General features: G+C 41.3%; 1 protein-coding gene across 4 annotated transcripts; it reads left to right on the top strand.

Moving 5' to 3' along the window:
• The first annotated feature begins 2,833 nt into the window (after positions 1-2,833).
• On the top strand, positions 2,834-10,920 carry ncln (nicalin). Of its 4 annotated transcripts, none has more exons than XM_019871723.1 (15): positions 2,834-3,121; positions 3,936-4,126; positions 4,902-5,046; positions 5,238-5,332; positions 5,409-5,489; positions 5,569-5,672; positions 6,461-6,549; positions 6,646-6,785; positions 6,942-7,168; positions 8,205-8,292; positions 8,383-8,421; positions 8,556-8,719; positions 9,332-9,385; positions 9,560-9,638; positions 9,731-10,920. In XM_019871723.1, the coding sequence occupies exons 1-15, from the start codon at positions 2,947-2,949 to the stop codon at positions 9,791-9,793; spliced, it is 1,734 nt and encodes a 577-aa protein (XP_019727282.1). In that variant the 5' UTR covers positions 2,834-2,946; the 3' UTR covers positions 9,794-10,920. The 4 variants fall into 4 exon arrangements, with proteins under 4 accessions (XP_019727282.1, XP_019727283.1, XP_019727284.1 ...); XM_019871724.1 differs by having other exon boundaries at positions 8,559-8,719; XM_019871725.1 differs by having other exon boundaries at positions 6,942-7,120.
• Positions 10,921-14,381: the final 3,461 nt, after the last annotated feature.

The following is a 14,381-nucleotide window of genomic DNA, read 5'->3' on the forward strand; positions in this document are numbered from 1 at the left end:
GACTAAAAAAAAAAAAAAAGGAGTGGTGATACTGAAACACAAAATTGCTTTCCGCCAGGTCGCTAATTCCTTGTTAATCCGCAGCATTTACCCATGCACACACTGACTCACTCTTTTGTGTGGACACACAGAGGATGTGTTTCTGTCATCTATGGGTTCAGGGGCAATGGGGTAACGTTCCCAGAAAGAAATGAGGAAGACAGTGAACAGCTTAGGCATTGTGTGTCACTGTAGTGCGCACCAAAAGCCATGACTCTACTCTCTATACATTCTGTGACAATCAAAAAAAAAATCTCCCATCCATTTTCTATGGTGTGTGCCTTGATTGAGGTTGCGGGTCAGTTGGAAATGGAGCGTGGTGGCGATTGGGAAAATGGGGATGACTGCAGAAGGGCCGGTACATTCCAGTCCCTAATTCTTATGCAATTTTCAGTGCACACACCCATCGTTTAACAAAACCTGATTTCATACTACTGTTCAACAATTAGACGGCACAGTGGACAACGGGTTAGCACGTCTGCCTCACCGTGCAGAGGTGGAGAGTTCGATTCCAGCCTGCGTGGGTTTTCTCCGGGTCCTCTAGTTTCCTCCCACATTCCACAAAAAACATGCAAGGTTAATGGACCACTATAAATTGTCCCTAGGTGTGAGTGTGACCGCGAAGGGTTGTTTGTCTATGTGTGCCCTGCGATTGGTTGGCAACCAGTTCAGGGTTGGGATAGGTTCCAGCAAGCCTCGTGAGGATAGACTGATTAGAAAATGGATAAATGGATGGATAGATGGACATCAATTAAAGGATAAATATGGGCAGCCTGCATGCAAAAACGCATTGGCTGCTCACACACAACAAAACAGTAAGTCTGCAGGCTGCATCAAACAGAGTCGGAGCATGATAACATGGAAGACAACCGTTGTCACTGAATGGATAGTGTCCATCGATCCATTCATTTTCTTTGACGCTTGTCCTAATTAGGGGTCACGGGTGAGCTGGAAGCTATCCCACCTGACTTTGGCCGAGAGGCGGGGTGCAACAGTGGTCAACAGTCAATGGTGAGGAACATTAAGACAAACAACCATTCACACCTGTGGAGACTTTTGGGTGAACCTACCATGTGTGTTTTTTGGAGAGAAAAAAAAAAGAGATTTGAATTCTGAAACACATAACTCTGAATCAGATATGATAACTACTGGTCAACTGTGCTGCCCCGTCCCATTCTCACAAGGAATTGTTATTATCATTATTAGCAGTAGTAGTAGTAGTGCTGTAGCTACTGATATTTCCTCTGCTGAAGGGTGTCTGTACTTGTCTTTATGCTGAGAAGCATTCCTCAATTTTGCGGAATTGTTACAATCGACGGTTTCAACGTGCCCCATTAAACTGGTTTTGTGCTTTGTTTTCCACCACACCTCTCACCAACCTGAATGGATTACTCATACAACAGGAGACCATGACGCCAAGCTCCATTAAGTGGGATGGCAGGACAGCATATCAGCATTCATCTTCCACTTAGCAGAGCAGCCTGAGGACAGACAGAACGACGGAGAAGGAGAAAATGTGATTCTCAGCTCTTCCCAACCAGGACTCGGGCATTTGACTTTTATGACTTTCTTATGAGGCTATTACATGGGAAGGTCTCATCAGGTCACGAACAAATTCACTTTAGTGTTCCCATGAACTGTGATCAAGAACAAGCCAGATTGTCTGCACTCTCTGTGCACCAAGCGGCATGTATCACCGTCGGTTTCTACTTTTCTCCCAACAAATACCATGAAGTGATTTCATTTGATTGGATAAACTGACATCTCTGCTCTTAAGGCCAGGAGGCAATCAGAGAATTTGTTTTATTTTGCAGGGAATAAAAGAGGATTCTTCGTACACAGATAAATTATATCTGACATTTAATGCACCAGCAGGCCAAACTGGCAACATCAGCAAGAATATGACCGTACACATGTGGAAATTTCCTTGTTTCTGTGTTCTCACAGTTCCACAAACAATAACATTGCAACATTACTTGTACAAAACAGCCTGTCTCTGTAGTCTGGTTAAAACAAATGGAAGAGTACTGTACTGGATGGCCCAAAACACAAGACCTTGGAATGAACAGATGACCTCCCAATGGAATTTTCTATTGCTAGAGACGTATTTGTCTGAATAAAAATAATGCTGTCAACTACATTATTTATTCATTTGTTTTTGCAGCTACAGTACAGTGTTTAATCATTGGTTCAGAGATAACATCACTTGGAGAGAAGTTGTTAGTTGTTCCAGTTCGAGGCTACAGACCGTAGTCGGGGTGCAGGGGACCTCTGTATTGCGTTTTCAGGGCTAATTCCCACTTTCCCTCGAATGTAGGAGTAAATGGACACTCTTTACGTTAAGAGCCAGTTCGTATTTTTTGTCTGTGTAATTTGCTTACAATTGCAACAATTACAGCTTGCACTCACCCTCTCGTCTTTTTCTTATTCGAATTACTTCCCGCTGTTTATTAAACTGGACAAACAGTCAAAACTTTAACTTGAACTTGATTGAGATCACTCACAAGCAGCTGCAGATGGTCACTTACCTGCTCCAGCTCCTGTCACTCACTGTCGTTATTGCGGTGCCCTAGCGCCCCCAAGTGAAGATGTATAGTAACAGCACGGGCAGTCGGGCTGTTCTTGATATGCCTGAAGGACCATTGATCGTATTATGCTTTTTCACACTTCAATGTGTAATAAATCAGCATTATTGTTGTATGTGTATTTATATTTTGTTATAATATTTACGTATACGAAAATATTATAAAATCTTTAAATTGGGACATAAATTAAAGTATCGACCTCTTTGCCTGATCAAAATTGTCCTACACACCGAATGACTGGTTACGTCGCGAGCTGTCAGACCACAAGCAGGGACGGCAATTATAATTCATTCTCATCTGTTATCCGACTGCAGTCGGCAAAATGTTCGAGGAGGCGAGTGAAGTGTTCGACAACATGTTTAAATCTTCCTTCCCCCTCACCTTCATCGTTTTTATCCCGGCGGTGCTCATCCTGGTGTCACCACTCCCGGCCGAAGCTGCACATGAATTCACGGTTTATCGCATGCAGCAATATGACCTGCAGGGACAGCCTTACGGTATGTGCCGCAATACGCTTCATGCTCAGTTACCTCCTTGAAATCTCGTACTTTTTCCGATACGAAAAGTACACCATCTTGGAGCTAAATGTCGCCTTTAGCTAACGTTCGGTCTCGTATCAATTTAGCTTTAAAGTGACGGCATGCAGTGGGTTCACATGAGTTAGCTTGTAGCTAATGCAGCTCGCGATGCTAATGGGCTAGTTGGTAGCAACGTTTAAAAAATGATTGACTTGATTTGATAGAATCTGCCTTCCACGTAACCAATCAATATAAACAATAAAATAAAAGCCTCTTCATTATTTACATTGAATGTATATTTGGAATTGGCAGCATGGTGGACAATTGGTTGGCACGTCTGCCTCACAGTTAGAAGGTTAAAGGTTTGACTCTCAAATATGACTTTTTCTGTGTAGAGTTTGCATGTTCTCGCCTGTGCTTCTGTGTTTTATATCAAGCACTAGACAAGCGCTATGGAAGATAGAGGGATGAGAATGTGGAACTGGTCCTCATTAGGGTCTGCTGACTTTAGACACGAGGTGTAGTGCACCTTGGATTGGCTCATACACCTGATAAACAGACATTCAAACTCAACGGAGTTACAGTGGAGTCTTCGATTATGTCAATGTGGAAGGAAACCGGAGAACTGTAAGAAAACCCACAAAGCCACGGGAGAACACAAACTCCACACAGGAAAGCAGGAGCTGAGATGTGAACTCTGAACCTCCAAACTGTGATGCAGACACTAGTTTATCCTGCTGCTGTCATCTAAGACTGGACTGTTACAAGTAAACTTGTCTGTGCTATTCCTCAGGTACCAGAAATGCCATCCTGAACACCGAAGCTCGTACTGTGGAGGCGGAGGTGCTAAGTCGCCGCTGTGTCATCATGCGACTAGTGGACTTCTCCTATGACAAATATCAGAAAGCCTTGCGCCAGTCGGCAGGGGCTGTGGTCATCATCCTGCCTCAAAACATGTCTTCTATGCCTCAGGACATAGTGCAGGTGCTCACTTATTTTATACATGTTGTGTTACATTACTTTATCAAAACAACAGGACTGCTATACATTTGAAGAAAAGCACAGGTTGGTACGGGAATATTTTGAGGCATATTGCAACATAGACACCGCTGTGATCCATTGGTTTCACTTCTCAATTTTCCTTCGACTCCCAGCTCTTAGCAGTTTTGCAAATATTTTTCCCCCTTCCATCTTCACTTCTTAGCTTCAGTCAACAGCCTCATTTACACAGAGATCCCTGATCCTTCTGTGCCTTTTATATAGAACCCAGCGAAGGGGGGAACAACTGTGTTGTTTTCACACAGTGAAAAAGCATCCCACAATCAGAAAATTAGGCTGAATTTTAAATAAGTTGACTTAATTCCCCGATTCAGTGTCAGTGATGTTTATACAGACGAGCAATACATAAAAAGATGAAAAAATTGGCATCTTTAATGGGATGTGGAAAGGCAAACCGGCTCATTGTGGTTTGCTTTTAGATTATGGAGTTTAAGAGCTTTTCACAGCACTGCTCGTGTAATCTTCTGACTGCTCTGTTTGGAGGTGTTTTTTTGTTTTTTCTCCACTCTGAAGCATTTGACAAAGGATTCACTGTGTTCTTTCTTCAGTCATTCCAGTTTGTCACAGTAAAGAATGATACATTGGTTGTGACTAATTAAGACCTCACTTCGAGTATGTTTAATTGGCTCTCTTGCTAGTTATCATGTGTCATCATTTTTTGTTTTTTTTTTATGCTCATGTGCTTGTGTTTTGGTGGTAGCAATTCATGGAGCTCGAGCCGGAGATGTTGTCCACAGAGACCATCGTCCCCGTCTACTTTGCCATGGAGGATGACGAACTGCTGTCCATTTACACGCAAACCCTGACCTCCTCCTCCTCCCAGGGAGCCTTGTCTGCAGCTGAAGGTATAAACACTCACAGTCAAGTTTTGTTTTTTTTCTAATCTGCACAGCCCTTGAGCATTTTTGCGTTGACAGAGACATGTCATGTTGGCATGACTCTCCTCGTGATGATAAAAAAAAATAATAAGAATAACGCTACAGTCCGTTCAGTATATGAAGAAGTCCTTTTTCTTGCCGCTGTTGTCATTCTGTAGTATTGCTGCATACGGCCACAGCCAATGGCTTCCAAATGGTCACCAGTGGTGCTCAGAGCAAAGCGATGAGTGACTGGGCCATCACCAGTCTGGAAGTGAGTAACTGAACTGACAGTAGTCTGCCTTGTTTCTTAATCGCTCACCAGTTAATAACGTGTTATTATTTATCAGGGCCGCTTGACTGGTGTCGGAGGAGAGGACCTACCGACAATCGTGGTGGTGGCTCATTACGACTCCTTTGGAGTTGCTCCGGTATGTCAACCATTTTGGAAAATATGTAAGATTGTAGTCGGATAGTACTCGAACACATCTATTTGTATGCCATGTGCAGTGGCTGTCATATGGCGCCGATTCAAATGGAAGCGGAGTTTCCATGTTACTGGAGCTGGCCCGTCTCTTCTCGAAACTGTACACCTACAAGAGGACACATGCTGGGTGAGCATACATTTAAACAGATTAAGTATACACAAAACACACTTAATTACGTCCACTTGCACAATCCGGCACAAAAGACTTCTTATATTTCTCGTACTTTCTAAAATATTTTGCTGACCTTTAGCCCCTATTTTGAGGAGTAGGGTGCAGTACAGTTTTAAATGAACCTAAATAAAAATATCTTCTTACCTCCCAGGCAGTGTAGCTGATATTTTGCCTGAGTAGTATACCTTAGTTCAGTGTGTGTTCTAAACATTATTTTTGTCTTGTTTTCCCAAAATATTGAGAACTGACTTTGGCAAATATGCTGTGTGGCCGAAGATATGCTATACAATCTATCAGGCTGGATTTACACTGCATGGTTCAAGTAAAAAAAATTGCTTTTTTGCTCCCAAGTGGATTCTATTCTGATGTGAAACATCACAGCTTGAATCCAACTCAATTTAGACATTTGGGTTTCTGATTTGAACATGTGACAAAAGTTCAATAGTCGTGCTTTTATGTCATCGAGTTTGCATCTACATGTATTGAACAATTTAGGACAGAGTACCTTTTGTTTGAAGCCACCCAGCTTTCAAGCGAGCAAAAGAACTGGAGCGCACATTATTGAACAAAAAAAAGTAATCGTATAAACTTTGTAGCACAATGCAAAAAGAATAAAGGGTGGAAGATACAGCTGAAGGAGAAAGTGGATGCCAATTCACATTGCTCAGTAATTTACTGTCAAGCGTGCCATGGAATTGCTTCATAAAATAACTTTTCATTGTGAAATGTTCTTTTGTGTTCAGATACAACCTGCTGTTCTTTGTTTCTGGTGGGGGGAAGTTCAACTATCAGGGCACCAAACGCTGGCTAGAAGACAATCTGGACCACACAGGTACACACCTCCATCAACTCTTCCTCAGGTCTAATCTTCTTATCTTATGCAGCCATCCATCCGATCCCACCTCAAATTTCTATTTTATCTCTGTAGATTCTAGTCTTCTCCAGGATAATGTTGCCTTCGTGCTGTGTCTTGACACTTTGGGCAACGGAGACGCTCTCCACCTGCACGTATCCAAACCTCCAAAAGAGGGAACTCCTCAATATGCTTTGCTCAAGGAGCTGGAGACGGTAAGACGTCTCACCCTGTTGTCCTGGCTTGAATGAAAGTGCCAATGCACGTTGACAGTCACGTGTTTACTCTCCTATTATTTTAGTAGCCAACAAGTACACTGCATCATACCGAGAGGTGTTCCTAATATTTTGGTGACCCGCCTCTCCTGCCAGGTGGCGGCCAGCCAATACCCCGGGATGAAGTTCTCCATGGTCCACAAGAAAATCAACCTGGCTGACGACATGCTGGCGTGGGAACACGAGCGCTTCGGGATCCGCCGCCTGCCGGCCTTCACGCTCTCGCACCTGCCCTCGCACCGCCTGGCTCAGCGCTCCAGCATCATGGACGTGCGGTCAGTGTCTTCCTCCCCTCGCTACGGAGCAGGAGAGCCCCCTGCTGGGTGGGTTCACAACTGCACGAGGCCTGTTCGGCTTACAGGATAACCATAATATTGACATTTGCATCATGGCTAAAATCCTGAATATACAACAGAATATACAATTTGTCCTCATCTTTTCAGTTGCTGTGCTCTCTCCTCCTCACAAACCATTTCATAATTGAATTCTTTATTTTGAATTGGTGAATTTTATGTTGCATTTTTTTTTCAAGCCTAGTTGTGACTAAAGTAGAGTACTGCATTCCTGTTATATCGTCCTGCGGTCTAAAAGTAACCTTGGCAACTGCAGTAGTTAATTACACACAATTACAGTAAATATTTGAATGGCAAATATTTCTAGGACTTAAATATGAGACAATCACAAGAAAAACAAGGTACAGTGTGTGCTTTCTTCTGTCACGTGACCACATTGTCTTACGCCTCTGTGGAAACTAATTCATTGCATGTAATTTTTCACCTGGAAATAGATATAAAAAATACAGATCCTAATGTTGTCAATCCTGGAACTTGAATGATGCGCCTTGTATTTTATTTTGTTGTACGCCTCGTCACTCACTAACAGGTCACTTTATAGGTGCCATCTCTGCACGGTTGGCGGTGTGTTGTGGTAAAGACAAGCCAGTGAGGTCTCATGAAAATTAAAAGATAATCATATTTTGTTTTCTGTTGAAAAAAAATGTGGATTATATTTGAGGCGCACTGTTTGTTATAGTAAAAACCACACCAGTGGCGACATAACCCAAAGTCAGAAGGTGCTGTAGTTGGTCACTGAACTATTCTAGCACCGTAGTAAAGTTATAATTACAGTAAATATCTGTATGAAAACACTTGTAGGCTATGGTGTTAAAAAAAATCAAAAATGGCAGTGACCGAGGCATGTGACGATGTATTCTTACGTAGCTATGCAAACAATGTCACAGCGTGATGTCGAGAACCTCATAAATCGCCCCCCTGTACTTCATATTTGCTCATTGCCTCCATTTTTTTTTCCTCTCACATTGTGGACACGGCCTTACTGTGTGTTTATTGTGTGTTCCAGGCCACATGTAGACATTGAGAAGCTGAGCAGGAACACAAAGGTGGTGGCAGAGGCTCTAGCCCGAGTCATCTACAACCTCACAGAAAAGGTGAGACTGCGCGAATGGAGGCGCACCTGTTGCAAGTTTGAATTTGTTTATAGCCTGTCAAGTCACCGGTGACTTCATTTGTCCTCTCAGGGAGCCTCCGGCGACCTGCACATCTTCACTGAACAAATGGTGAGCACGTCAGCGACTCTCCACGCTATCCCCTAAGTGATGCTAGGTTGACGTGTATTTTTTTTTTTAATGATCTTTACGTTGCATACATGACAATTGGAGTTGAGATGTATATGATGTGTGCTTCCGTCCAGCAGGTACAAGAGGAGCACCTGTCCGCCATGGTGGACTGGCTCTCGGCTCAGCCGCGGGCCGCCCAGCTGGTGGACAAGGACAGCAGCGTGGTGTCCACTTTAGAGTACCACGTGGGCCGCTACCTCAAGGATGTCAAGAAACATTACATCAAAGCAGACAAGCGGTAAAGACCACCACCTGCTTTCTGCGAAATAACGCATTTCCTTCAAGTAATAGGATACACGAACCCAAAATATGTCTCAATTAGTTAACGGAAGTGCATTGATACTAGGGTTTTTTCATTGCAGGTTTGAGTATAACCACCAATATTTTTCTCGTTTTGTTTGAGCTGCAGTTTCAGTTTACATACATTCTAATAGTGTTTTTTTTTTTTAAATCATACAGATAAAGACACCCGACTCTCTGCAGTTCTGCAATCATATTTATGGAAATTTTTAATTCAGTGGTTAATTCAAAATGAAAGTCATATAGATTCACTATACAGAGAGAAAGATGTCATTTTGATGATTGCAGCTTATAATGAAAACTCCAAATTCACCATATCAAGAAGTCTGAATATTAAATAGGCAACGCTAAGACTAGTTTTAATGTAGAAATGAGTCTTCCGAAGAAAAAAAAAATGTTTGCTGGTTGTTCTTGGAACCTATGAGTTTCATATTTTGAACTACCGAAGTGAAAGAACTTTTCTACAATAATCAAATTCTTTGAGAGCCACGTGTGCAATGAACTGTATTTGATTGTAAATATGACAGTTTTGCATTTGTGCTTCTCGCAGGGATCCAGAGTTTGTCTTCTACGACCAGCTCAAGCAGACCATGAATGCTTACAGGTGATCATCATCCCGCTGGGGTTGTGTCACTGACACCAGACCGACTACAAAACGATGAAATGACTTCATCCCCCAAATACAGAGAAATCTTATTGTATTGTTCAGTTTACTTTCCACTCACACTAATATTGTTCCATACTTACACGGTTTGTTTTCAACTGTCCTCCTGACTAGAGTCAAGCCCGCCATCTTTGACCTGCTGCTGGCTGTCTGCATTGCTGCCTACCTGGGCGCCATGTATTTTGCCATCCAAGTAAGCCACGTCCATATTGGAATCTCTTAAAATCAGTGAGTGATAAAGATTTGTGCTCAAATGTTTTTTGTTTTTTTCCCCCGCCCCTACAGAACTTTGGAATGTTATACAGCATTGCGCGGAGAGTCACCCAGCCCAAAGTGAAGGCCCATTAAAGACAACAGTAACACATTCCCACCCCACAAACTTTCTGTTTCCTGTTTTCGACATCCACTCAGGGTGCTTTTCAAAGCCGCCCCAAGTCATTCCCATCATCCTCTGCGACACGCCTTCCTGTCCTCGCCGCCATCTTGAAATCTGCATGCTGCCAGAAGTAGTTTGACACTCCCCCTCCCTCCCCACCTCAACTCTTGTCTTCACCAATGCACTGATGTCACTGGCAGCTGGAGGGACACAAATCTGTCTTACTGCGTTTAATTGTTTGGCACTTCTTTAAAAAAACAAGCAGTCCTTTGAGTGAAACTACCTGAAATAGGTTGGATGTTTTTGAATCCATCCAATTCATTCCAAGTACAGTATTTGCCCACATGGTGTGCTCAATGACCAGTACGGGGAAAATGTCAACGATGGAAAAGTACCCAAAAGTTCACACTAATGAGTTGCCACCAGCGAAATCTCTAATCTTGATTCAAAATGAGCGGTATGTTAAAAACACAAACCCAACAGAAATACTGTTCACCAATTAAGTTAATGTGAAGTAGTATGTAAGTAACTGTTTCATGTTAAGATATCCACTACAGTTTGTCCCCCTTAAAAGACAAAAAAGATACAGTAGAGCTTAGTCAAAATCAACCCCTTAAAAGTGATTCAAATTGTGTGTATGTGGCTTAATGTTTCTTATTCTGACCTTCCCAATGTCCCGTGTTTGAATGGAGCCAAAGGCAAAATGCACAAGTCCATTTTCTTGTCTAATCACATCTTTGTGTGTAAGAGTGCATCTGCAACTTGATAAATTACTTTTTTCTTTGTTATCACTGTGCGTTACCATGAACTTTTGCTGATTGTGGCAAACGTGTAAGTGTGCACGTTGTGTCACTTAAGTGGACACAGCCACAGAAAGCGGGGAGGGGGTGAACAGGTGCCTGGTGATAAGCAAAATCTTCAGAATAACATTTTTTTTTCAACTGTGAGCTGCAGGTTATTTTGTGTGTGTGTTTTTACTGCATGACTTGTTCTTCTTCCCCAAATCAAAAGACACACTTTCATGACAGTTAATTTATTGAACATTGGTGGAACCTGAATAATGATCTTTGCAAAAAAAAAGTGATTAAAAAAATGTTAATGTATAATGTTTTTTGCTTGGTTATTTTTTTTTTTCTACTGACTTGACAGCTTTTTATTTGAAGCGATAAACCAAAAGAATTCTCCATATTCTTTACAAGTGGCTAATTACTGTATCTGTTTTTTTCAAGTTTTAAATGCGGATGAATAAAGTCAATAGATACAAAAAGAAAATATAGAGGGTTTCAAAATAGATTTATGCTTCGGGATTTAAAGAGAGGATTTGTAATTAGAATGTCAAGCCGGTCTATGATGCTTAAGCATATCATTGCTTTGTGACTGAAAACTGCAAGTAATTGTCACCAAAATATAAGTGGACATCACTACTGATGCCAACTCCAACCTTTGAAAATACCAGAACAATCAGCCAAATACTTTGGATTTTATGGATGCCTATGAAGAGGAAAACGTTCATAATGTCCAAAATACCGTGGAAGTCATTGTACATAATGAAGTGGACATAAACATTGTCTGCATACATTTTGGATGAATATTGATTGTTGTTAGTTCTCTGACATCAAGTGACCTGAGAAAACTTGTCTATCAAATCCAAATATTGTTGCAATTGTTGAATATTTTCAGAGGTTGGAGTGGGCATGTTGAGATGTCGACATACATTTTGAATTATTGCAGTTCTCCAACATCAAGCAACGTAAGGCTTCTCCTGTGGAGAGGAAATAATTAACATCTGTACAAATGTTGTTTTTTGGACATCAAGTGATCTTGACAGTTTTTACATTGAGCATTTAGTATTCCAATTAGTGTTTTAAGACATTGTAATGGATTCAAAGTATCTGCTTTAAACGGCTGCCACACTTTCATCACAATTAACTGGTTACTGGTACGCCCAAATAATGATCTTTGCAAAACAAATAAATCACGAAATAACTCAGACATTTCATATTTTTTCCACTGGTGCGCCCAAATAATGATCTTTGAAAGACAAATCACGAAATAACTCAGACATTTCATATTTTTTCTTACTGGACACCTTTTTATTTTTAGGGGATAAACCAAAAAAAAAAAAAACAAAAATCCCAATATTCTCTAAAAGAGCAAGTGGTTGAATTGTGGACAATTAAGTTTTACAGGGCTGTGTATCAGTCTGTCCAAAAATGAATGATTAAAATACAATGTTTCATCCAACATCAAAAGAAGGTCTCAAAAATACCCCTAATTCACCCTTCCCTTTTCTAGTTTGATCTAACTAAAGAGTTTTGAAAAAAACTAATAAATTACAGTGCAATTATTATTATTTTTTTAATAGTAAAACAACAAAAGACCTTGCAGGGCTTTCAGCCTGACATGCAGCCTTCCCAACTCATGATTAGACATTACGAGTGGACATTTTGGCACAATCAAAAGCTTTCATTTCATTTCAGTTGCAGTCCAACAAAAGAGAAAAATCACCGCTGCTCGGGTACCGATGCATTCGTCTTTTCCTTCCCGACATCCATTTATTTTTATTATTTTACTTGTGCCACATATCACGATCAAAATGGACATGCTTGAAGTATCTCCAACTCCATCCAAAATGGAATTCCATAACCATTTTTGTATTTTCACATTGTCTTTCGTGTGACTTGACTGAGTGTGACTATCATATCTACCCCCCCCCCCCTCAAAAAATCCCGGAATCCGCTTGTTTTGATCATTTCAAGTAGTTATGTCACTTCCTGGGCCAATTCCTCAAAGGATGAGTTAACTGTGTTTGACTAAACTAGTTGAACAATAACATGCACAAAACAAAAAGAAAAAAAAAAACCCTGCCACAAAATGCCTCACTGATTTCCAACACAGCAGCCTGACATGCTGACAACGTGCCAGCCACAGAATGAAAAACATAACACGGTTCGTCCACTTGAGAAAAGGATGAGGTGACATGGTGGTTGCATCCAGACGGTGGATAGAGAAAGTGAACACAATTAAAATCTGTTTGTTACAATTTTTTTTTTTTTTTGTAAATGACAACACGATAAATTACTTTGTAATAATTACAAAAAAGTGGACGAAACAACCTGGTAAAATAGAAAATGTCTGGAGGAAAATACAGTATTCAAATTGTAAATCAGACATTCAAAACAGGGTTAGTGGTTCAAATGAAGGCTTAAAACCAGTCCATTTCCTCCAGCTTTTCGTGGAAAATACACATTGAATGTTTACCAAAATTTTTTTGAATGAGGGAAGAACTTTCTTTGTATTTTTTTCACCACTGGTGTGTCCACTTCCTCTATTCACTGCCCATGCTTGGATTTGCACTGTGTCTGTGCGGCTTTTAACGGGAATCTCAGATCTTGCAGCAGAGTCAGTTCGTGAAACGACACTGTGACGTTTGACAGGCAGCACCCGTGGACACGTGAACGGGCATTCTTGACAAAAAAAGAAAAAGATGATGTGACGCTCGATCTGTGCGCGCATGTGTGTGACGGCGTGTCCGTGCGGAAGAACAAGTCCGCTCTCCCCGGTCCCCCTTGTGTCTGATTACATCAGACTGTCCAACGCAGGACAGGAGAGGATAATAAAATAAAAATAAAAGAATAAGAACAGTGTGCTCAGAGAAAAAAAAGGAGAGGAATTAAACAGCAGCAGTTCCCATACAAATAAACAATACCCCTGAACTAAAACACTGACTTACACTATTCACAAAGAAAAATGTGGGTGGGCTATTAGGCTTTCAGGTGAAATTTTGGGTTGAACAAAAAAATGCAAGAAAACCTTTACACGTTAACTTCATTTGTTTTTCTCGAGCTGGACATTCAAACGTTTCGAGATTGAAATGTAATTCACATGTAAAGGTTCTTGTGCATCCTGAAATTTCACCTCAAGGTAAAATATTCCTCTCACTTCTTGTGAGTAGCGATCGTAGGAATGATGGGAGATGACAAGGTAAACAAGAGACAAAAGTGCGCGCCCGCTCCAGCACTTACAAGCATGCTGAGTTTTCAAAACAAGAGCTCGAAGTTGATCGACAAGGTCGGAGGTACCGAGGCACCTTTTTTTTTTCCTTCTCTGTATTGTGTGCAAATCGCATGCGTCCGAAGGAGCGACCGCTCCTTTCCAAAGAAAAACCCGGATTACATTGCGAGATCTCCTCGCGTTGGTTTGTTATAAAAATCGATAGCATGTTCCCAAAATCATTCCAATGTCATGCGTTCCTGAATACTTGTGCAGACTTGTTGTTGTTTTTTTTTTTTAGCCTCGTTTTGAAATCATGATTCTGATCCTTAACAGTTCTTCTGCTAGGTCCTCGCACACACGAAAAAAATGAAACAATTTTAAAAACCCAAGTTAATCACTTCCAGCTAGTTGCTGTCATTAAAGCAGCAGTCAGCTTGTTGGCCTTCATTTCAGTGCAACACACACACACACACACACACACACACAAACACACACACACACACACACACACACACACACACACACACACACACACACACACACACACACACACGCACACACCGG

Source organism: Hippocampus comes, unplaced genomic scaffold (assembly GCF_001891065.2).
Source record: "Hippocampus comes isolate QL1 unplaced genomic scaffold, H_comes_QL1_v1.1 scaffold182, whole genome shotgun sequence".
Taxonomy (NCBI): Eukaryota; Metazoa; Chordata; class Actinopteri; order Syngnathiformes; family Syngnathidae; genus Hippocampus; species Hippocampus comes.

What these genes read in the sequence shown, in the direction of transcription:
- ncln (XM_019871723.1), top strand. Translation starts at nt 2,947, where the DNA reads ATGTTCGAGGAGGCGAGTGAAGTGTTCGACAACATGTTTAAATCTTCC. An exon ending in AGCCTTGTCTGCAGCTGAAG is followed by an intron (nt 5,047 to 5,237) that starts GTATAAACACTC and finishes GTCATTCTGTAG; the next exon opens with TATTGCTGCATACGGCCACA. An exon ending in TCTACAACCTCACAGAAAAG is followed by an intron (nt 8,293 to 8,382) that starts GTGAGACTGCGC and finishes TTGTCCTCTCAG; the next exon opens with GGAGCCTCCGGCGACCTGCA.